General features: G+C 39.5%; 1 protein-coding gene and 1 long non-coding RNA gene across 9 annotated transcripts in view; one reads left to right on the top strand and one right to left on the bottom strand.

The window, feature by feature from the left end:
• Positions 1-25,347, top strand: part of KLHL32 (kelch like family member 32) — a 186,700-nt gene that overhangs the window by 41,842 nt on the left and 119,511 nt on the right. For all 8 annotated transcript variants that reach the window (XR_004321731.1, XM_014561354.2, XM_032484421.1 and 5 more), the window contains one exon: positions 6,823-7,003. Coding sequence is in view for 7 of the 8 variants with exons in the window: in XM_014561354.2 (XP_014416840.1) it covers positions 6,823-7,003 (181 nt within the window). In the remaining variant the exon portion in view is untranslated. The remainder of the gene's footprint in view (positions 1-6,822; positions 7,004-25,347) is intronic.
• Positions 803-16,855, bottom strand: LOC116665245. The gene is made up of 3 exons (XR_004321734.1): positions 16,771-16,855; positions 14,997-14,999; positions 803-812 (listed from the first exon to the last, which is right to left on the bottom strand). It is a non-coding gene; the product is annotated as an uncharacterized LOC116665245 (long non-coding RNA).

Raw genomic sequence — 25,347 nt, 5'->3', positions numbered from 1 at the left:
CCATCGTCTCTGTGATGGATTTTCTTTCTCTGCCGCGACATAGACCCTCCCTTGCCCACCTCTCAACCCTCTGTGCCCCGTGGAACTGTTGCACCAGGACCACGTATGTGCCCTGCTGCATCATCGACCTCACTCTGAAAAGCTCCGAGCACCTCCTGTCTTCACTCAGACCTGTCTTCCTCTGAGACACCACTTCTTTTTGCCTTTTCAAGTGCTGACATGATTTCTTCACATCTCCTGTGTTTTAGGCAGGGGTAGATAAATTGTTGTCACCCTGGGAAATAGTTTTGCTTCTGGATCATTTCTACTCACCATGCGACAGGCCAGTAATTCGGGAGACGAGGTGCTGGGGCAACTATTAACAACTTTAATCAGAAAGCCAGTAGACCAAGAAGATGGTGGACTAGTTTCCCAAAGAACCATCTTGCCTGAGTTAGACTTCAGGCTTCTTTTATACTAAAAGGGGAGGGCGTAAAGTCAAACATTTCCTGGTTCCAATCACCCTCCAGAGGGGATGTGTTAATTTCTGCCTGCCTGCAGTCATTCACAGGTGGGCCTGGTCAGGATGGTTCCTGGGAGCTAAACAAAGGTATTTTAGCTTAATGCTCATTACCTGGGAGGCAGGGTTCCTAGAGATGGGCCATTATGTATAATTTAAGCTTATAGGCAACATTCCTTTAGTGATTAACAAGCAATAGCTACAAAGGCTAATGTAAAGGAAACAGATCCGATATGGAGTCAGATTTTGTTCTTCCCTATTACACAACAGCAAAACAACAAGGACAGGTTCTTCTGAGGGTGGTGCTCTTCAGCTCTCTCCAGCCCCTCCTCCTCTCCACGGCTGGCAGGGTGGTTTCCCCTCATTCACTGAGCACATGGCACCTGGCTGACAGTCTTCTTCCTCACCACAAACCCTTTACAACGTTCCAGTGCCTTCAGTGCTTGCATAGAAGATCTGTCTGACTTTGTGACCTTAGATCTTCAACCTGCTCAACTCCAAAAACCTTATCCCTCACTGAGCCACCTATTCCCATGGCCGCACCATGGGTCTTCCATCCCCAGCAGTTGCTCTATTTCTCCTACACCAGCCACTTTACTGCTACCAGGACCTCCTCCCCTTCTAGCCTGTCAGTTTGCCTACCCCCATGGTGGTTGTACTTTGATCTTGTCATAATGCCTCACCCACTGGCCCTGCCACGTTCTACCAATCCATCTACCCTTTCCTTCCTTCATTTCCCTTCTTATCCAGTTTAGATCCTATCATTCTTTAAAATCTTTAATAGTAATCCTTAAATCCTTAATCTCTTGCTCTCTGCATTTTTGATGCATTTACCTGACAAAATCCCAACCCAGATGAACCCACATATCCATGTTTCTGTGCCTACATTGTCCACTGGAGATTGGTTCCCATAAATCTAGATTCAACAAGCCCAAAAAATACCCAGAGTTTTAACACGTGTTTCTGTTCCACTTCCCTCCCTCCTGCTATGCAAAAGGCAGTGCTTTCCCACAACGGAGCCCAGCCCTGCTTCCATGTTTTGAATCCAATCTTTCTTATCTTCTCAGCAACCTTTGACAGTTGGTTATCTCTCTGCTGTGTTCTAGAGACACAGCTGTGCTTCCATTAGCCTCTCTCTGCAGATTGGTTTTACACCTCTATCCAAGACCTGTTTCTGAGCTCCAGATCCTGCAACCAGGCCCACGCTTGTCCTCAGGGTTCTGGCCATGAACATTCTGTAGACTCTGTGTAAGGGCCATGCTCCCTCCTACCACAGGATCAGAGCACCTACTGTTCCCTGTGTGGAAAACTCCTCCCTTTCTGCCATGGTAACTTGTTCTCACCCTGCAGCTGCAGCATGGCTTCTTCAGGGAGGCCAGATTATTTGATTAGAGTGTGACCACCTCACTAAACTGAAGGTTCCGTGGGGGCTGCTACAGAGTTTGGTTTGTTCACCATTTTATCTCCAGTACTTGGTACAATACCTGGCACACGATGAGTAAGTGTTTGTTGTGTGAATGTAGGAAGGAATGAAACAAGACTATCATATTTAAGATCCTTTCTGCTTAGTCTTCATTATTACTTGATCATTCGCTAAACGTATTGTATTCTCTTTGCTTATTATTTTGATCATTGCTATTGTTAGCATTAATTTGAAAGCATTTAAATATTATAAAGTGTTCTGTAAAGAATAAAATTAAGTTCCATGCTGGGTTTTTTTTTTTAACAGCCTGTCCACTTAAATAAATAGGGTTGTTTTAATATTAATAGATTTAATTTGTAGTAAAATATTTTGACTATGGAATTGAAGTGATTAAGGTACAGTTTATCAATAGACTGAACTGATACAATCATGTAGAATTCCAGTATTATCAGGTTTTTTGTCCAGCCCTTTTCTTTAGTGTGTAAAGTATTGTCCAGTCCTTTTCTTTGTTGTGTAGTCTATTTAGGAAGTGAGGATCTTTATGCTACTTGACTGTTTTTGATATTTAAGTATGTAATCCCTTATTGGCGACCTTACTTGAAAACCATTTGCATATATTTTGTATATCTAAATACTAAAGAAACATCAATATAGAAATTGACTTGAATTTTTAAATTTGAAATGCAGATGTTTAAAAATCTGACAGCTGTTTTGGAATTTACATCTTACAAACTGACTGAACTCAGTCAAAATGTATGCTACGAAAATGAGACCCTGAGAGATTTCTGTGATCAAAAATGTTAACTACGAACTTGAAGCAGCGATTTGCACTAGCACGGACCTTCACTGGAAGGTGCACCATGTTATGGACATCATGCTTTGCATTTGATTTTTTAGTTTTTACCATCAATTCCAGAATGAAACTTAAAGACTTGAAGTCATGAATAGTCCTGTCTCCTGAGACCTCATTTATTTATCTCCCTGTTACTGGATGCTGACATTTGGCCAATCAAATCATTGCTCCCTGGCATCACTAAAAAGCAATTTCTTGCTCAGGGAGCCTGGGGCTTCCCTTTTGTACCTGGCAGAGGCTGGGCCCTATGAGATTCAGGAACAGTCATGCATCAGCAGCCTGATGGGTTGAGATGGAAAGAAATGAGGAACATAGCCCCAGGAAACTTGTAGACTGTCCAATAGAACCATAATGTGAGGCGTGTATATAATTAAAGCTTTTCAAGTAGACATATTTTTTTTAAATTAAAAAGAAATAGATAAAAAGAATTTTAACAATATATTTTAATCCAGTGTGCCCCAAATATTATCATTTCAGCATGTAATCAATATAAAAATATTAATGAGATGCTTTTGGATTTCTTTTTGCACACTAGGTCTTTGACATCCAGTGTGCATTTTCCACTTAACAGCACGCTGCAGTTTGGACTCCGCACATTTTAAGTCCTCAATAGCGACATGTAGCTACTGGCTATTGTGTTGGACACAGTGCAGTTCTAAGCGATTCCTTGGAGGAAGGGGGATTGGGTTGTCTTGAAGAAGCCAAGTTAGCCTCTGAACTCACTTGTGAATTTTGAGGTGGCATTATTGCTTCCATGAAAGACCTTTCCCAATTTTAGGGTGACACTCAAATCTGTATACCCTTGGGAAGTGCGGCTCCTGTTTTATGGGGTCTTATTTGTTTGTTTCTTTGTTTGTTTTTTTTCCAGTAATTTTGGAAGTTTTAGAAATATGCTTTTTCTTCCATCTTCTCTGCTTCCCAAATAATGGAGGGACATTAATGTACGTTGGGAGGTTTTGTTTGCTAATTTGTATATAAGTTTTTGATGCCAAGGAGCCGTTTGCAAGCATGTGTCTGCTCCCCACCCTAATTTAGACATAGTTCGTGGTCGTCTTTGAATCACCTCCCCCCCGGTTTACAACTGTGGGCGCTGTGACATGGGCCGGTGCCCTTCCAGCTGTGTGCCTTGGCTGCTTGTGCATTAGCATGCAGAGGATTGAGATCTTTTGCAGGTTCACATCTGAGAGTTGAGTGGGAAGTTACTTTCAGAATACAATAATGACTTGTTGACTAATAGGCTTTTACTTCTTGCCAAATGTTGGAGTATTTGTTTCTGCTTTTAAGGATTTGTAACATATTGGTTCCAAAATATTTGGAATCTTGTGCCAAGTGTTGCCTTAAATATTTAGCATGCTGTTTTCTTTAAGCCTGAATATTTCAAGCCCAACTGAATGCTTCTGTGAAATTGGGCATCACAATTGTTTCAGAGCTGAGCCCTTAATCCTTTGCCAAATTTCAGTTTACAGCTGCTCTTTCCCTGGCAAGATTTATTCAATGTTAATAGATCTCTGAAATGCAAATACTGATTCAGTCTCAATAATAAGGACATGCATTGCGGCTCTATATTTGGAAAATGAGTAAGGAAACATTATAAGGCAATTATTTTAATGTATTCTTCTGTTCCATTACAAATGAAATTTCAAAATACATTTATTTAGCATTTAACGTGATATTAAAAGGGAGAAAAGTTATGAGAGTTTCAGATAAATGTTCTAAGATTATAATAATTAAAATCTATTTTCTATCCCCAAAGTGCAAAGATAAATGTGTTTGAAGCATGATTTCAAACATGTCTTATTACTATCTCATGTTATTATGTTAATGTGTATTATTTTTCAATGGTAACTTTGATTTTGAGATTAACTGTGCATAATATAAGTATAAAATTAATATGGACATTGTGGGGTTTTTTCCCCTCTAGCATAGATTTTTGAGATCTTCTTTAGAGATTATCATTTTTTGGTTTTGTTTTGTTTCTTTTATTTTTTTAAGCAAGAAGATGAATTACATTGTTATGTTCATGGTGATAGGGTCTCAAAATTTCTGATCTTGGACATTCAGTTTTTTTTAATCTGTGAAATAGAGATAATACCTGCCTCATAGGATTGTTATGAAGTTTACATGAAGTAATGATTTTAAATCACTAAGAATAATTCATGGAACATAATAAGAGCTTTGCGTTTATAAAATATATAAAAATGTTATTCTTTTAGGAAGTATTTTTCAAAGACTAGCCTAAAGCTTACTTAGCTGATACCATATTTCTATTACTATTCTATTCCTTCATTTCTTTAATTGAGCCATGCTAATTATTCTCCATTCTAGGCTTTGCACTGCAATTTGTATACGTATTATTTATGCTTCTGAGTGTGGTTTTCAATTCCTGACTTTAAAAGTCTGCCTATAGCTAGAGCCACTAGATGAATATTCGATGACAGTCACCATTTCAAAACTCACTGCTGCATTTCAGCTGAAAATAATCCTCCCATCTTCCCACGAGAACTTCCTATGTCATCACCTCCTGTCAAGTTTTTTTTTTTCCCCAATAGTTCTGACATTTCTGAGGCTCCCCACTCAAAAATGTCCGATAAATCCTACTGGCTGCACTCTGGCATTTCACAGGAAGCATTTGGTTTACCTTAAGGTGGTGATTCGTGCGGAACTGTCATTTACCAGCCAGCTGGCACCACAGGCTGGGCAGAGCCCTGTCAGTAAAGCAGCCGTGCAGACTAGGATGGTGGCGGCTCCCTGGTTCCCCTGAGGGGCTCCTTCTCACTCGGAGGGTGGGCCTGGGTACAGCAGCTGTCAGGACGGGAGAGAGAAAGCGCACTCATCCCTTTGGTATCTTTACTCAGTTTTAAGAAGAGTCCACAGGCCAGAAATGATGATTGGGTTGGATGATCCTCATTTTCATTCTGGGAGTAACTTACAACTGTGCAGCTCACTCGTCTTAGTCCAGCGCTGGTCCTGAGATTCTGGATGCAGTGAAGGTTTTCATGTATCTAAGCTGAAATTGTTCAAACTGTCAATAAGTTCAATTTGTATTTGGAATTTATAGTGTGACTTCTGCATTGTTTTAGGAAGATTTGGGGTTTAACCCAGGAATTTTGAAAGGACATGGAATGAATATTTTAGGTTGGGGTATGGAGTGAAAGGGTAAGTTTCACAATTTCACAAAATAGAACAGAAAATAGATTGCATAGTCATTCGTAAGTCTAGTACAATGATATCGCACTGGTATTGCAGGCTGATCATATAGATATATTTTACTTTCAGCCTTAAGTTTTTTCATTTACAATGGCATTTCTTTTGATGTTCTCTTAGTGGTGCATAATTTCCAAAATTTGATAATGAGCTGTTATGGTTTAATTAATGGCTTTTTAAATGAAATGGTCATTAGCAGTCCTTTTTTCCCTACCCAATATTTGCTCAGTTTTGTTTTATTTATTAATAGAGTATTGTGTCTTTTGGGAGACTTGGTAACTAGCTTCCTGTATCTCTGGTGAGCCACACAGGTCCAGTGGGTTCTGTGTTGGATCAGTGCATGGCAGTGATCATGATCTGAACTTGTGCTGACCCCACATAGGTGGTACAAAGCTAGAAAAGGAATCAGGGAGCTAGGGAGGGGGTCCCAGAATGGAAGGAGTCATGCACACATGTACACACATCCAGACACACATCCAGAGAAAGCTTTACACTCAGAGATATATACTTACCAAGGGGACAGGGGCCCAGAAGCAGGTGCTCACAGGCCTGCAGACATGGGCCAATACACAGACAGAGATGGACACACACACACAAACACAAATTCTGAAGGAGAGGGAGTAGTAGGAAAGAGAAAGATCACGTAGGGGTGAGGAAAAGAGAGAATTAGAGAAAAGGAAAGCAAGAGGATGGTGGAGAGAAGGGAATGAGGGACTAGAAAGATCACACTACTGTAGGTTCTGGAGTCCACATTCCCTGAGTTGCTGTTGAAGGAGTGAGGGCGTGTCGGGTGGCCAGGGCTGGTGAGAGATAGAATGTTGACTTGATCCCTCTCTTTCGCAGTATTCAAGAAATGCTGACGGGCCAGAGGCTCTGCCACTCGGAATCTCACAATGATAGCGTCCTGGCGGCACTGAATCAGCAGAGAAGTGATGGCATCCTCTGCGATGTCACCCTGATTGCTGAGGAACAGAAATTCCACGCTCACAAGGCAGTCCTAGCAGCCTGCAGCGACTATTTCCGGGTAAGTCGAGGTAGTTTATTTGTTTCTCTTAAGATACTCAATAAACAGAGGATGACAGAGTTTCCTGAACTGTCGCACAGCCATCAGCCAATTAGATAATAGCCCCCAGAGTTGTGAATACTGGGGAGCTTTCCAGGCCACGCTGAGACTGGGGCCCCATTGGGATCCTTCCTGGGCTGGACACTGGATGTCCCTTCAGTGGAGAGCAGACCACTCCTGTGCACTGGAGCCGAGAGGTCTTTGACACTTTACCACCTTAAGTGTGGCATGTAGTACTCCATAAAAGGGTGCAGGCTGGGGGCAGGGTGTTTCTGGATTCCAGATCAAAAGGACAATCCATAAAACAATTTATTTTTTGAAAAGTCCCTCAATATATGTGGTGTTTCTGATTTTTTAGTTTTCTATGCATGTTCTTGTCTTAGTGCTTTCCAACTCTCTGCCCTAGGGACAGAGATGGAATTGCCTAAAGGATCTTAATAGTCAACACGTGGGCGTTCGTATAGCTGAAGACTGTAGTCTTGTTTAGTAGAACTCTGGAGTTTGGTTTCCAGTGGCCAACACTATGTAATGATGTTTGTTGTTGTTGTTGAAGGTGAAAGTGTATAGTATGGTCATATCTAAATTTGATGTAATTTATTTAGTATTTCCTGTGATTCAGGTGGTGGACAAAGGACTTTATATGCATATCTCATTTAATCCTCACAACAATCCATTTTATAAACATACACACGTACTATAAAAATCCCCATTTTATGTGCAAGGAAACTGAATCTCAGAAGTTAAGTGATTTGAGGTAACTCAGAGGTTAAATAATAAGTCACCTAATTCCAAAGTGGCAGATTTTCCATTGAAATCCATGTCTGACACTTAACCAGCATCCTGTTCTACCTCTTATATGGGTATAAGAATGAAAATCTTAACAATTATTAACCAGAAATTTTTGATATATAAATTTCTAAATATGTATTATTTAATTCTTATTTAATTTGCTTTTCAATGTTATTTCAGTTAATTGGTGATTCAGAACATAATAGCATACAATCTCTGTATAAATGACAGTATAAATTTAATTGTAAATTTAAAAAATTTTCCTTCCCGATGTTTTCAAAATGATACAGAAACTAACTCCAGCCTGGGGTGATTTGTTGGTTTTATTTAGAAATTTTCAACAGTAATCTTGTGTTTTGATGTTTAAGAGACAATATTAACTGTACTCAATTGCCATCTAGCAGTTAAAGAGAATGTTCCAAGATGCCAAATCATAAAAGAAAGATTTTTTAAAAAGTGTTTTAAATGTGATGAAACCTGGTAATATAGAGAATAAGGAGGTAATTACTTAAAATATCTCTCTAAAATTAAAAGTAGGGATTGAATTCTAAACTGCAGAAATGAAGCAGAATATCTGTAAAATTATCTTCTAGTTTCATTAATACAATGTACGTTTTATACACTCTCACATTGTCAGGCATTAGTTTTCTAGGAAGCTTATATTACTTGAAGGGCTCTTGAAACAACGTAGTTTGGCTTGTTATATGTAACCCGTGCACATTATGTAATTGAGTTTTGTCTTCTTGTAGACCATAATACAGCCCTCTTGGTACCTAGCTTCTCTCCTCTTAGGTCTCTGTGGGTTGGCTTTTGGATTGAATCTGAGGTTTGGTTTTGCGCATGTGTGTATATGAGAGAGAGAGAGAATGTGCAGGCAAGTGCACCTATGTGAGCACCAGAGAGCACTTCCCTTGTTGCTGGCATTTAACAGTGTTGGCTGCTCCTCCAAGTTTTTCATCTTTTACCACAGTCCCCCTCGTACTGTAGTATGTCATGCACAGAGTGCCTCCTATATAACACCAATGTTATAAAGTCTGTGAAGAAAGCTTTATTATTTCCCATTCTGTAGGTAAGGAAACTAAAGTGCAGTATGTTTAAATAACTTGCTCAAGGACTGCCAGATATTAAGTAGGAGAGCTGATTTTCACACACTGGAGCATTTGTCTCCTTGAGGACCAAGTTGTGCTTTTCGTACTTAACTATGTACCCTGCTGGATTCAGACACAGTTCCTTCAGTCTCATGACCTGCTTGTGAGGTGAAATTTCAGTGATATCTGTATTGACTGTTCAGATAGAGAAACCAAGACAAACTTGGAACCACTGGCACTTAACTCTTTTCTAGGCACGGTTCTAAGTATTGTAGTTACACAATATTTAACCAGACATAGACTGAACCCTCTGGAACTTGTAATGTAGTTATTATACTGGAAGTCATTTTTGCCTTATACCCTGTATCTTTGTTGACTTTTGTTGCATAACAAACCGCCCCAAGGCTTAGAAGCTGGGTAGTTCCTCTGGTCTGCCCACTTCCCTGATCTATGCTGGATTCACTCACACATCAGGCAGTTAACTTGAGAGTTGGCTGGAGGCTGGATGGTCTGAGCTTGCCCTGTTCACCTATATGGTGAATGGCCTGGCTTGTGGCTGGGGTTGTAGGGGACACTGGGCATGTATTTTTCACAGACAACCTGTTTGGACCTTTTCACGTGACATCTAAATTCTCAAAACAGCAAGAGGGCTAGATTCAATGCACAGATACCTTTCAAACTTCTGTTTGTGTCCTCTTTAGTAAGGTCCCATTAGTCAAGCAAGTCACATGGCTGAGCCGAGTCGGTGTAAGAAGGTATACCAAAGGACACGGATGCAGGCAGGGGAAGAACTTGTAGCCATTGTTGCAATGTACCACTGTCAAGAACTGTGAAAGATCTGTGATTTCCCCAAGTTTGAAACCTAGCATGTTAGTCTATCATAGGTTCAGAGATGCTGCTAGAAGACATGAAACTCGTAAGTCACACAAAGTAGGTTGCCTTGTAGGAGAGGATCATTGAGCATATGGAACTCAAATCTTTTATAATGGGTAGGAAGCATGTCTGTCATTTGCTCTGGAGGCAAACATTACTGTACAGGACAGTAAGCATGCCTACCCTTGGCTCTGCAAGTCACATGGCATCTCCAGGATTGTAAGCAAAACTGCTATTTGCCTTGAAGGGAGATACTGGTCTGTCATCCAGGGTTGTTTGCTATAGAAACATCCTTGAAAAGAGAGCTCAGAGCCTGGGACAGTCGGTGCCTCACTCACAATACATGCAGAAATGTAAGAGACCCATGGGAATAGTCTCTCCAAACCACATGCTAGTTTAACTAGAATAATGTTTGTCTTCCTTGTGTCTTATGCTCTGTCACAGTCAAACACCTGGAAACAGTATCCTGTTTCAGCAATTTCTATATCTCTCATAATGCTTATAATGTTGCCTCAGACTTAATGAGTGCTTAATTAATATTTATTAAGTGAATGAAAAAATGTTTTTTAATTCTCAGAGAATTTCATGTATATTTCAGTGTTTAACATCCTGCATATAAAAATATGCAAATTTTCATGGATTTTTTTCTTTCTAGTGATCTGTTTAAATTAATTTAGGTACTTTGACCTAAACAGATTTTTATACTCTGTATTCAGATACCTGGCATATTATTTCAAAGCTAAAGTAATTGTTATGCTTCAGGAAACGTGGGACAGTGAGAGTGAGAAGGCCTCAGTTTTGATATAAACTGTTCCTTTACGTTGATCTGAGAGTTGGTGTCAGGTTTCTTACTTAAAATATGAATAATGAACAGCTGAGCACAAAGTACTATGGCTCCCTATGATTATCAACATTTTAAATGAGAGGGTGAAAACACATTCTTTAGCCAAGTAATGATTTTTTTAAAAAAAATTAAATTTAGGCTTAATATCAGCACAGCATGGCAATAGTCAAATGCTATAACTGTGTCAGACGAGGGACTTTTGTAAGAGTGAACAGTAGTAGTGAAAGAAGAAAGGGAAGAGCTTAGGAGTCAGATCTGAGTTTGAATACAGCAGTAGGGACTGTTTCTCTCCGTTTCCCATACTTCCTGACAAGTAGTGGATGCTTATCTAATTAATTTTTGTTGGGTTATTCACCATCTTCACTGTTTATTCTTTGAGCATAGGCAAGCCATCTTGCTTCTGTGGACCTGTGTTTTTATCTGTCAATTGGTGATCATCAATCACAACTCTCAGAATAGGTTGAAACAGATTTAAGTGAGATAAGGTATAGACTGCACTAAGCACTGTGTCTGATACACAGCAGACCTTCTGTAAAAATTAAGCATGACGATCTCCAGGTCTATTCATGTTGCTGCAAATCTCATTATTTTATTCTTTTTCATGGCTGAAGCTGACATCTCCTTTCTTTTTGCTTAGAACATTCCAGTAGCCATTTAACTTTCTCCTCCTCTAGTTGTCCCTTGGCACACAATTGTGCTTATGACTGTGTGATTAACTTTTACTCCCCTGCTCAGGTCCTTTGGGCTCCTCACTGCATGTCTGGAATGTGCCTTCATGCTGTGTCATTATCATTCATCTTCGTCTGTGTTCTCCCATCTGTTCACTTAATGTTATGGTCATAACTGTTCTCCACACACTCTATTCCACCTGAGGGCCTTTCTACTTCTCAGCCTCACTAACGACCATTCCTGCTGCTCACCTCTTAGTCTACCTTGTCCAGCTTCCAAGGTTCATCACAACCAACAAGTGTGAAGTCCACCCTCTGCTGCCTCTCTGAATTCATATGCAAGGTCCCTGTTTTCTAAGGCCTTTAAACTGTAGCTTGTATCCCTCAAGGAATAAAAGATCAACAGAATGAAAGAGTAACCTACAGAATGGGGGAAGATATTTGCAAACTATCTTTCTGATGATGAGTTACTAGCCAAAATCTGTAAGGACTTCATACAACTCAATAGCAAAAAACCCAAATACTATGATGTAAAAATAGGCGAAGGATATTAGTATCCACTTTCCAAAGAAGAGATACAAATGACCAGCAGGCACATGGGCATGAACAGGCACATGTTCAACATCACTAATCAGGGAAAACGACCTCACACCTGTTAGGATGGCTATTACTAAGGCGAGAGGTAAAAACTGTTGGTGAGGATGCAGAGAAAAGGGAACCCTAGTACACTGTTGGTGGGAACGTGAATTGGTGCAGCCACTATGGGAACCATTGTAAAGGTTTCTCAAAAAGTTAAAAATAGAACTACCATATGATCCAGCAGTCTCACATCTGGGTATGTATCGAAAGGAAATGAAATCAGGATCTCAAAGAGATATCTGCACTCTCCTATTCATTGCAGAATTATTCGTAATGGCTGAGATATGGAAACAACCTGTATGTCCATGGGTGAATGGAGAAAGAATATGTGGTGTGTGTGCTAGAATATTATTTACCCATGAGGAAGAAGGAATTCTGCCATTTGCAACAACATGGATGAACCATGAGAACGTTACACTACGTGAAATAAGTCAGACAGAGAATGACAAATATTGTTATGATCTTACTTGGAGAAACAGAAGTGAATGGTGGTTGTCAGGGGCTGGGCACAAACTTCCAGGTGTAAGATGAGTAAGTTTCTGGGGAATCTAATGTGCAGCAGCAGGGTGACTATAGTTAACAATGTTGTATTGTAGACTTTCAGAAAGTTCCTGAAAGAGTAGATCTTAGAAGCTCTTAGTGCACACATGTAAGAAAGGATAACTATGTGAGGTGATGAATGTAGTAACTAACCTTATTGTGGCTATTGTGGCAATCTTTTCACAATACATACGTGTATCAAATTATCACATTGTATACCATGCACTTATATAATGTTATATGTCAATTATATCTCAATACAACTGGAAATTTTTTTTTAAGAAAATGAATTGAAGATTATGTATCATGTATTACCATCTCTTTCACCAGTAACCTCTCTGAGCGTGACTGTGACTAGCTGAGGACTAGTGAAGTCCATCAAAGTACTGTTGAACAAAACTGAATGAGGAAGTATTGACCCAGAGGTAGCAGGAGAAATTAGGGGCCCTGTGATCTGGAGTGTATGTGAGAGATGGGGACGAGTGTCAGCCTCCTACCCACTTCCCTGCAGCAGCCCTGGGCTGTGGGCCACCCCGTGTCTTCTGGAGGCTGTTGTTTGACATTTGCTGTCTCCAGCTTCAGTCTCCATGAATGCCTACACTTTCTGGCCAAGGAAGCAGATGCCTTGACTGTCTAACATCACTTCACATATGTGATGGTAAAGTGATTCAAATATGACATTTTGCAAAGTTAAATATTTAAGCATCATTTTCCATTAGAGCCTGAGTGTGCTCTGCCTATGTAATGTTTAGTTTTGAGAGAAGAGGATAAAGCCCACAATAATTTTTAAAAAATCCATGTTCCATGTATTTTTATAATCATACTCTCCAGTCACTATTTGATTAAAATGGCATTAAAGGCTATCAAATGAGTACATAATGTATAATTACAAATAAATGTTTTTTTTGATTCAATAAGCATTTGTTACCTACCTACTATTTTCTAGACACAAAATGAATTCATGGTCTGGTAGGAGATACAGACAAGTGAACAAATAACTACAGTGTAGTGTAATTATGTTAAGGGTTTGGGGGGTGTTGGGGGTGGGGCTTGAACCTTGTTTTTATCCCTCTTCCTCTCTCTGGCACTCTCAGTCAATAACAACAGTAATAATAACAACTATTAATTGAGTATTTATTGTGCTACAGACACTTAATTCTAAGTTTTTTATGTGTATCAATTTATTTTATTTTGTAAAGAAACGTAAGATGAATGGTATTGCCATCACCATCACCTTCACCATCACCATCATCATCATCTCCGTTTTAAAAATAGAGAAAAGGAGATTTAAATTTAAATAACTCACGTTAGGGGCATGGAGAACAGGTAAGTGAGAACTGGTGGAGGCCTGACCTGAGTAGGGAGCAGATGCGGGAGAGGAGGGGTGTGTGGGGAGTGCTGTGGAGGAGGTGGATGGGCTGGGCGTAGTGGGTGGAATCCACAGGACACTGTAGTGGGCGATGAGGGAGAGGAAGCACTTAAGAATGAGTGAGGTCCTGGCTGGAGGATCAGGGATGTTGGGAGCAGGGGACGCTCACACTCACTGCAGACCTGAGGTGTGGAGGTGGTTGGGAAAGGAGCAGCTGCAAGGCATTTTGAAGGAAGCTGTACCATTGAGGGAGGAAGCGGGGAAGGCTGGGTGTGAGGGGCAGAGCCAGCGCTGTCTTTTCTTTTCTGATCGTTGCATCCCCAGTGCCCGCTACAGCTTCTGGCACCCCTCACACCCTCAGTCTTGCTTCTCCCCTGTCGGGGGTCTGACTGGAACAGTTGCCTACTGTCCTGTGGGTGGGGCCTGACCAGTCTCCTTCTCAGAATGTTCTCCTTCAGAGCACACATTATATGTGCTATTTGTTTAACACATTAGTTTGTCTTATTTCTTAAGCAAGTTTCCTGTAAAGACTTGAAGGTGATGGCACTGCTGACGTTAAGACGTGTAAATGCGACCATTGTTGGGTTCATGCTACCTCCCATTTGGTGGATTTATAGACTCCTCGTTGACATTTCTGATGTTCAGAAATCATACATAAGACATGCTGTGTTCATCACATTGAGGATAAACAGCAACATACCACCGACTGTTATTTTACTTCCAGCCGCCAAGCCTGCAGCCTCCTGCCTTTACTCCCTGCCTGTTCCTGAGCCTCCACTGATTCTATGAGCTCCCAACATGCTTCCAATAAACTATCTTTCTGCTTAAACAAATAAAATTAAGACTAAAAATACATTGTACATTGTATACTGCCGAATGCTACCTGTATAAATATCATAGGAGTTTTAATAGTCCTTCTTTGTCTCTTGTTCACTCACACCTGCCACAGCTTCGTCCCGGGCACCTTCTGGGCGGTCGTTGGGCTCAGTGCTGTAATGAGGAGTCACTCATCTAATCTGCAGGACTGTTGTCACAGTCTGGTTAGTACAGCCCTGAAAAATTAAACTTTAGCTGAAAGTGACTTAAAACTAACTTCCTTAAAAAAAAAAAAAAAGAATAAAAATTGTAGTAAAATAACCGTCACATCCTTCAATACCTATAGTAATCGTTTTTAGTTTACCTTCTTGCTGGTTACTGTAAGTATATAAATTACTACTGTCCTAAAGAACAAAGCATTACTCTGCAGTTACTTAATTGGTGCATGAATATCACTAAAATTAAATCCCACAAAGTTCAATATTTTCCATAATCAGTTTCACACTGGCCTGGCCTGTGATTAATTACTTTGCTTGAGGCCAGACCCAAGCACTACTGAGTTCAGTGGTTGTTGGGGTTTATGCTGAAATGCAGCCTGGCTAATTCTTGCACATTTGCACACTACTGTGTGTTTCCTTTTCCTAACATCTGCATTTCATGTATCAATGACCGAGGCACCAGAGTATCATTCTTGTAGTACATTTGATTTATACATTATATGGTAAACTGATTATTGTATTCTATCAAATGAATACTTGCCTTAACATTCAATGTTATCACATCTGTTTACAGAAATAATTTAAAAGTGGAAATAATTAAAATAATTTTAAAATTATCCCTACTATATTCTTTTTCTGATGGTAAACTTATTTCACTCTATGCAACAGTGAAATAATTTGTCTCTAATTTTTTTTTATTTTTAATATTTTAAAACATTTCCATTTAAATTTTCTTAGATTGTACTTAGTAGTTAGTATTTAATTTTATTTAATATTTTTAATATGGTAGCTATTACTACTTCACAAATCAATGTGCTTCTTTAACATGGTAAGAACAGATTAACTCTGTGGTTGATAATAATGCCAAATGATCCACATAATTCACTATTTTCTCAGTTCCATAGATATTTACTGAGCATCTACTATGTACAAAAGAAGTTTGTCTCGATGTTGCAAGGGGTACACAAAATATCACCACTGCAGCTTCTGTGCAAGAAGTAAAGGTTGAGACAGAGCTTGGGAACATAAGAGACTGCACATCAGGAGGGAAAAGAGAAAGCAGAAAAAATGTCTGTGGTTAGACCCTAAAGGATGCCTTTTATTTAGGTGGCAGAAAGAGCATGAGAAGATGGCCAAGGGGACAGAAAAAGTCAAAGATATACAATCAGCATGTACATTTTAATCAAAGCTCCAAAAGAATATTGACATATTCTGCAGAAGATCAAGGAAGATGCAGAAAAATTCACTGTTCTTAAAGAAATTGGACTCAGCAGTGTGAGAAAGGAAGCCAGCATCTAAGGGGTGGTGTATAAAAATATTGATCAGTGCTACTTGAGGTCCATGGACCAGGGGCAGTCTGTGAAATGATTGTTAACTGTCTAGGCTTATGAGCTTCTGAATATAAATCAGCTATATTATGAAACACTGCAGTAGTTCAACTGGCATTTTTTCACAGGAAGTCTTTCTCAAGAGAGCAAGTAGTGAGCTTATTTGCGTTTTCTTACCTTGTGTCGGATGGATAAGGAGCAGTTTGAAGTCAGCCTGTTTTGAAAAGCATTACAAATAATAATAATGTAGATACAAATTATTAGCAATGTAGATAAGTATACCATAATATACAAATAATAGCAATGTAGATAAGTATACCATTTCATTTTTACTTTTATTTTTTATCCAGTTTTGTTGAGATATAATTGTCATATAATATTGTATAAACTTAAGGTATATAACGTGATGATTTGATCCACGTGTATGTTGTGAAATGATTGCCATCGTAAGGTTAGTCAACACATTCATCATCTCACGTAGTTACCTTTTGTGTGTGTGGTAACTATTAAGATCTACTCTCTTAGCAACTTCTGTCTATAATACTGTGTTGTTAACTATAGTCACCATGCTGTAATTAGATCCCCAGAACTTATTTATCTTTTAAATGGAAGTTTATACTCTTTGGCCAACATCTCCTCATTGCCCCCATTCCCTAGCCTCTGGCAACCAGTGTTCTACTGTTTCTATGATTTTAAGATTCCACTTACAAGGGAGATCATACAGTATTTGTCTTTCTCTGTCTGATGTATTTCACTTAGCATAATGTTAGTAAGTTTTATCCATGTCACAAATGGCAGGACTGACTTCTTTCTCACAGGTGAATAATATTCCCTTGTGTATGTATACCACATCATCTTCGTCCATTTATCTGTAAAAAAGGCATTTAGTTTGTTTCCATACCTTGACTATTGTAAATAAAGCTGCACTGAACATGGGAGTGTAGACATCTCTTCAAGATCCTGATTTCATTTCCTTTGAATATACCCAAAAGTGGGATTGCTGGCTCATATTCTATTTTTAATTTTGGGGGGAATGTTCATACTGTTTTCCATAGTGGCTACACCCATTTATATTCACACCAACAGTGCTCAAGGGTTCTCTTTTCTCTGCATCCCCACCAATACTTATTTCTTACATTTTTGATAATAATAATCCTAGCAAGTGTGAAATGACTTCTCACCGTGGTTTTGGTTTGCATTTCTCTGCTGACTAGTGATGTTGAGCACCTTTTCATGTACCTGTTGTTCATCTGTATGTCTTTTTGGAAAAATGTCTATTCGGATCATCTGTCCATTTTTAATTCAGGTTGCTTGTTTATTTATTTTTGCTGTTGCATTGTATGAGTTCTTTATTTAGTTTGCATTTTAACCCCTTATCAGATACATGATTTGCAGGTATTTTCTCTCATTCTGTATCTTGCCTTTTCATTTTGTTGATGGTTTCTTTTGCTATGCAGAAACTTTTGAGTTTGATATGGTCCCATTTGTTTATTTTTGCCTTTGTTGCCTTTGCTTTCTGTATCAAGTTTAAAAAATTATCACCAAGATTGATGTCCAGGAGCTTATTGCTTATGTTTTCTTCTAGGATGTTGAGAGTTTTTGTCATGAAAGGATTTTGAATTTTGTTAAATGCTTCTTCTGCATCCATTGATATGTTTATATATTTTTGTCTTTAATTCTATTAATGTGGTGTGTCATATTTAATTGGCTTATGGTGAACTCTCCTTGCATCTCAGAGATAAATCCCATTTGATCATGGTGGACGATCCTTTTAATGTGCTATTGAATATGATTTGCTAATATTTTGTTGAGGCTTTTTGCATCCATACTGATCAGGGAAATTAGGCTGTATTCTTCTTTTCTTGTAGTGCCCTTATCTGTCTTTGATGTCAGGGTAATAATTGCCTCATAAAACCAGTTTGGGAATATTTCTTCCTCTTCTGTTTTTTGGAAGAGTTTGAGAAGGATTGGCATTAATTCTTCTTTAAATGTGTGGTAGAATCACCAGGGAAACCATCTGGTCCTGACTTTTCTTTGTTGGAAGGTTTTGATGACTGATTTTGTCTCCTTGTTCATTATTGGTCAGTTCAGATTCTGTTTCTTCATAATTCAGTCTTGGTAGCCTGCATTTCTAGGATTTTATCCATTTCTTCTAGCTTATCCAATTTGTTGGTGTGTAATTGTTTATAGTAATCTCTTATGATCCTTCATATTTTGTGGTATCAGTTATAATGTCTCCTCTTGTGTTTCTGATTATATAAACTATGGTACCTCCATACAGTGAAATATTATTCAGTAATAAAAAGAAATGAACTATCAAGTCATGAAAAGACAAGGATGAACCCTAAATGCATATTACTAAGTGAAAGAAGCCAGTCTGAAAGATACACAATTATGTGATTCCAACTATATAGCATTCTGGGAAAGGAAAAACTTTGAAAACAGTAAAAAGATCAGTCATGCCAGTGGCCAAGGGGAGGGAGGGATAAACAGATGAAGCAGTTTGGGGGGCAGTGGAACTAATCTGTATGATACATTATATGGTAGGTGTGCACCATTATGTGTTTGTCAAATTCATAGACTGTACAGCACTAAGAGTGAACCTTAGTGTCAACTGTGGACTTTGGCTGATAATAATCTGTCAACGTTGGTTCATCAGTTTTCCCACACTAGTGGAGTATGTTGATGGGAAGGGGACATGTGGAACTCTCTGTACTTTCTACTCAGTTTTTCTGTAAACCTGAAACTGATCTAAAAAATAAAATCTATTAGTTTTTTTAATGAAAGAAAAAAAAATACTGCAGGTACCTCACTGCTTTCTCGTAATTGTTTTAAGAGAAGATGACCTTCGAATTTTTTTTTTTAGCGTCAAGTGAGCAATTAGGTTGTAACCGTGGAACATACTGCTTTGGGGAAGAGACAGCTTTAATACAGTAAGTCCTGATTCTGAGAATAGCAGGAGTGGATATGTTAAGGTAGTGGGCAGCACCCTGGTGATGATCTGGCTTGTTCTTCCATTAAAGGGCATCACCATTCATCTGGACAGTGTGCTGAGCACCTGTATGTGCAGAACACTGTACTGACTCTGTTGCAGGAGGACGGTGCAGGTACCAGCCTGAGTTCGAGTGGAAAGGCAGAAGACTGATGTCTCAGCTCAAAGACAGTCAGGCAGAAGGAAAGAATTCTTTCTAACTCAGCCTTTTATTCTATTCAGGCCTTCGACTGATTGGGTGAGGCCCCCGTCATGGGGGAGGGTCATCTGCTTTAGTGAGTCTACCAATTCAAATGTTAATCTCACCTGAGGCATCCTCATAGCACTCCCATTTATAGTGCTTAACCAAGTATCTGAGAACCCTGTGACCCTTAAAATTAACCATCATAGACACCGTCTGTGTCCTCAAAGAACTTATAATTCATAGAAAAGGTAAAGCGTATACACATAATTATAATTCAAGGCAGAATAATGTAGGAGCATGTAATCTGAATCTCTCCCTTTTAGGGAGTCAGGTTTCTATGTGGGCTTCCTTTGCTGTTGTGTCTCATACATCACTCTTCTCCTATAATTTCCTGCCTCCTAACTTTCTAGTCCCTTCTCCAATACCTTAGTATTCTATACATGTTTCACTTACTTATTTGCTCTTTCATTCATTAGTTCATTTCTTTAATCATTCATTCATTCAACAGTTATGTATTGACTACCCACTAAATGCCAGGCGCTGTTCTAGATTGTGAAGATGCAGTAATATATAAAACAGACAAAATCCTCCCTTATGACACTTCCACTCTGGTTGGACAAGAATGACTCTAAACAGATAAGTAAGTATTGAGTTTGTCTAACGGGGGTAAAGGCCGTGGAGGACCACAGGAGGGTGGGGTCGGCAGTGCTGGTCATAGTGGCGGTGGGAATTGCCTCCTTCTAATAAGATGGTCTGGGAAGGCCCTCTCATAAGTGAAGGAGCAGGCCACGTATTGCTTGGCAAGGAGCATCCCAGACAGAGGGAACAGCAAAGACCAAGCCTGGGGTGTGAGGTACTAGCAGTGTTTGTGCGCAGCAGGGAGGGCAGGGGCTGGAGAGGAGTCAGCAGGTAGGAACACGTGAGGCCATGTCACAGGTGACCACCTTGCAGGCTGTTGCTGTTAGGGTTTTGATTTTTACTTCAGTGAAATGGTAAGTGCTTAGACAATTTTGACAGAAATAACATCACATGCCCTGCATTCTCATAAGATTGTTCTTCTGTCAGGAGATGAGAGTGGAAGCAGGGAGCCTAATGGGAGGCTATTAGAGTAAGACAGGAACAAGATGATGGTTTACACTGGGGCCATGGGGATGGAGGTGGTGAGGACTGTTGGATGCATTTTGAAGGAAGAGCCCCTGGAATTTGACCGTGAACTGGTCTTGGAGTGTGAGAGGAAGGGAGGTGTGAAGGCTGACTCCAGGGTATTTGCCTAAGGCACTGGACAAATGTAGTTACCATTCAATGAGATTAGGAAGATTGTAGAAATACTAGTTTTGCAGTTGTTTGGTCATGGTGACTACAGAGTATAGGTTTTCCCTCACATTATCTAGTAGTTGTGCACGTGTGATCTCCCCCACCAGGCGGAACTTTCTGGAGGGGACAGGTTTTGGTCTCTGTCATAGGATCCCGTTCACTTTGTTACCCTCTGCCTAGCGCAGTGCCTCACACGTGGTACATGCTCACTGAGCATTTGAGGAATGAACATACAGACTTTGCTGCAGATAAAGTTTAACTGCATTCTGGACCCTAGTAGCCTAGAGTTGTGTTTCTCCAGCAGTGGTGGTTTTTGTATGGATTTGTCGACAGTGGCCATATTGACTTGGAATAGGGTGTTGTCTTGATGATGAAATTATACAAAGTCTCTGTGGGACTGAAACATCCAGCAAACGGTATTTTTATGTCCACAACATTGTGCCAGACCAGGAGCTGGTCTGAAAGCACTGGCTGGAAGCCTCTTCTGGCCTGATAGGGACCACGCATGTAGACTTCAACAGCAAAATGAGTGCCAAACCAGTGGAGTGGTGGCAATCATAATAGTCATAATCACAGTATTTATCAAACCACTCTCATTTGATTCTTAAAACAGCGGTAGATGTTTTTATCTCTGGTTAACACCCCGGCTCCTGACAGTAACTAACTACATAGCTTCATATATTTGGGTGTCAGCTGCCTAGGGGAAAAAACTGAATTTTTTTTCAGTCTCCTATAGGATCTAGCAAAGTGCCTTGAGCACAGTGAATGTTTTTGCTGAATGAATGAGTAAATAAATAAGTGATTTTGAAGGATGGAGAAAACATTGGTCTGCAGTTGGGAAGCTTCTTGGAATAGGAGGACCTTTCCCACACAGTGAAGTCCCAGGAGTGCTTTCCAGGCTGGGGGAGCATTAAGGTCGCCCTGGAGGTGGAGGGCAAGCAGAAGAGATCACAACAGCTCGTTCTGTCTTGTGGCAACTATCTCTTTATTGTGCCAGTGAGTTACTCATTCAGTCTCATTTGACTGTGACATCAACCAAAGAAATAGCTATTCCCACTTACCTATAAGAAAATTAAGACTGAAAGAGGTTGGGGAAGTGTCCTAAGGTCCTTGGTTATTAAATTGTGGAGCAGCAACGCAGAGGCAAGGCTGCAGCTTATCATGTTGTGTCCACTGTGGCACATGCTGCCCTGTCCCTGTCCCTCCACTGCAAACGGGACGGTCCTGCCACAAGCTCCATCTCTGTCTGTTCCCCTGCGAGCACCCCAGGGCTCCGGGAGCCTGAACGCTGAGGCTGGTGTGCTCTCAATTCCTTCACATGCTTCTGGGGTAGCCCTGGTTGCCTCTGATAGTTTCACTTTTGAAAGTTTCACATAAAAATTTTAATTTAAAGAAATGTGTCATATAGCTTAAGAGTGAGAAAGAGAATATGTTTTGTATTCCAATAAAGAACTCACATTTTAATAAGAGTATTAATTATAGAGCCAGTACAGTTTTAGACTGAGACCAGTCTGGTTTATAATCGCTTTTTTCAAATGTTTTCTGCCTGTGTATATCTTTGGGTGAATGGCTTTATCTCTAAGTTTCATTGTTTTTTCCTCCAAGTTTAAAAGTAGGTGAATTGTCACTTAATTCGGGGGGGCTAATGTGGAAATTGAATGAAATAATAAATGTCAGATACAAACCAAGAGTTCGAAACACACTGGATGCTAAATTGTTAGTTTGCTAGTGTTACAGGTGGTTTTTATTTTCCATGCAGAAGAGAGCAGAGTTTTGGTTTTTAAACCAAAGTTCTGTTAGGAAGAATCATTGTTTTAAAGCTACTCAGCAAAGACAGTTTTTGCCAATTTTGTCTGCTTTTTACATTTCAGTTTTCTTTTATTTTGAAATTGTTTTCCCCAAGGCATTACTTTTGAGACATGAATTAATCTTTTGAAATGTACCAAACTCTCCAGACACCCCAAATTTTCTTAGCTGTTGCTTCTTTAGGATTTACTGGTCATGCAGTTGCTTCTGCTGTAATTTACAATCCAAGATAATTGTAAACATAATTTTAAATATTTGAAAAGTTATTTATGGGATTAAAAAGAGCGCAGGTGAGGAGTTCCTTTGCTTTATGTTTTATGAAAGGGAAATCTGTGTGTATCTTTTGTTGTTGCTGTTGTGTGTTTACTGTTTTGAATAGGCTCTGTTTTGCACTTTGAATTCCCTGTTTGGTGGAAGTACAATGAGATCTCGCTGGACGGTAGAAAAGAAGGCCGCCTATATGTCATGCTCACACCTACCCAAAGTATCATATGATTTCACATTTAAGAACAGTTTTAAAAGTGTGTAAGGCATTTCTTGACATTAATCCTAGTGTCATAAAAAATGTCTTCAGAGATTAGTGCTTTGGGCTAATTTGCATTCCTCATGAAAGAGTGTTGATACTGGCTCTGGGGACTGAGGGTCATTGTCAGTCAGGGAGCCTCACACACAGGCTACTGTGTCTCCAGCCTGCAGCCTGTGAGGATTTCTATTCAGCTCGTACAGAAAAAGGCAAAATAAACAAACTGAGATGGCCCAAACAAGCTACTGGCTTTTTTCTCCCTTGACTTTGGAGCAAGAAAAGAATTGGGGACTGGTTTAAAAAAAAAGTGATCGTGTAGGACAATGTAGGACACCTGGGTCATGCTCCTGGCTCTTTGAAAATTATCACTAAATGAATGGGAGAAGCAATGGTCACAGCTGTGGAACAGGTGGAGAGAGGGAACTGTGGTGGGTTCTAGGACAGCTGGTGGAGCAGGGCTAATGGTACTGGAAGAGAGTCAAGATTTGTACATATGTCTGTCCCTCCCTCATCCCCCGACCCTCACTGAATACTCAGTCCTTGGCTTTGCACTTAATTAGCACAGCGGATATTTTTTGAAACATTTCCAAATGTCATTCGATCGTCACAAAATATTTTATAAATTAAGACTCCTATAAAGTGCTTTTTTGTTCCCCTGAATTATTTCTGTTGGTATGTCATTATTTTCATGTTATCTTAGATATAGAAAAATTTATCCATTATCTTTTCTCAATTTTGTGTGTGCATGAGTGAAAAAAGTACTACAGAAGTGTTTTCTTAAAGAAAAAATATCTAATATTCAGCTGTATGTTATATTGGGTTCTAATGTTGAAAAAAACCCAAATGACTTCAAACCTTGCCACCAAGAGAAGGAAACAAATTTTTTAAATCTAGTAAAAGTAACCTAGAAGAATAAAAGGTATATTCCTTTATATCTCTTATTCATCTTCTTTTTCTTTTTCTTTTTCTAAGCAGTCACTAGTCTTAGTCCTAGTCACTAGTCTTTTGGACAGCAGTTTAGAAGTGTGGCATAGCAAGGTTACTATTCTTTACTGGAGATTTTCCAGCAAGGCAAAGAAAATATTTGTGAATGTGTGGAAGTATTTTCTGGGCCTTGACTCTTATATCTGGTAGACTCTACAGTCTGCTTATAACGAGATTCTGCTTTTAGTTGGTAAACAAGAGATTCCCAGTGGAACATTATTGTAGCCGGGGGTGGGGGTGGGAGGAGGGTCAGTGTTGGAACATGATGTTCTCATCATATATGCCATGATTTCATTGCTCTGTCATTCATCTCTTGTCTAGCCAAGTCCGAATTAAATTCCATTAGGTCAGCATTTGAGGTCTTATAATACAATTTCTGGTTTTTAGAATGGTAGGCATGTTCTTCTTTGAATGCCACAAGAGATGATTGCTGAAAATGACATTAACCATATCTTAATATTGTAGCCAAAGTCAGTTTCAAGGAGCTTTGTGATAAATCACCTAAAAGATCCCAGTGAATTATGTCCTAATGGTTGGAACAACACAAGCTTTCTAATAGACATGGCAATTATAAATTACTCATCATAAAATATATGTGTGATGGGAGCTAATCTCAAAGCTATAATAAAAAGAAACAGGTGCTTTTTTATATAATGAGTGAAAAATGTCACTTTAAAAGGGCAAAGAAGACTTAAATTATAAAAATTTTGAATTCCTTTCCCATAAACTTCGAAAACTCTATAAATTCTTCTAAAACCCCAACTCATTGCACAAGGGCAAAGAAAACCTATAGCAAAATAAAATGTAAAGACTAATAGATGTAATTGTCAAGAAGTAAGTAAGTGTGTTTGGGACTTAGGGGATTAAGAAGCAGAGCCAAGCTGCTTGTATCTAAAAGATTCTACTTGAGCACAGAGACAGATGGCAAAGCTAACTCCACCTGGGAGGTTTCTAGATTCCCAGGGTTCTTACCCAAGGTTTAGGCCAACAGAAGGAATGCCCTCATCATTGGGAGAGTGTCTGGTCTGCTTACCTGTAGGTGAAGGTTCACTAGTAGCGTTCCACTAGTGATTAATGTGATTAATGCGAAGATTAAGTAGACAAGAGCATGGAGAATAGAGAAGTGAATTGTGCCATGCTCAGGGGCCAGGGCTTTCTATTCTTGAAGTAGTGATAGACAAGCCAGATAATTTAGGAAAGTGTAGAAACCAGAATGTGGCAGAGACAGTCAGCTAACCCCTCCTCTTTTGTTTTGAGTTGTTGCTCGGAAGTGTCTACTCAGTCAGGGACTCCGTTTTCTAATGCTTCTTGCTTCTAGGTGGGGCTGTGG

The sequence above is a fragment of the Camelus ferus genome, chromosome 8, assembly GCF_009834535.1.
Source record: "Camelus ferus isolate YT-003-E chromosome 8, BCGSAC_Cfer_1.0, whole genome shotgun sequence".
Classification (NCBI taxonomy): Eukaryota; Metazoa; Chordata; class Mammalia; order Artiodactyla; family Camelidae; genus Camelus; species Camelus ferus.
This window is presented reverse-complemented; position numbering and strand designations above follow the sequence as displayed.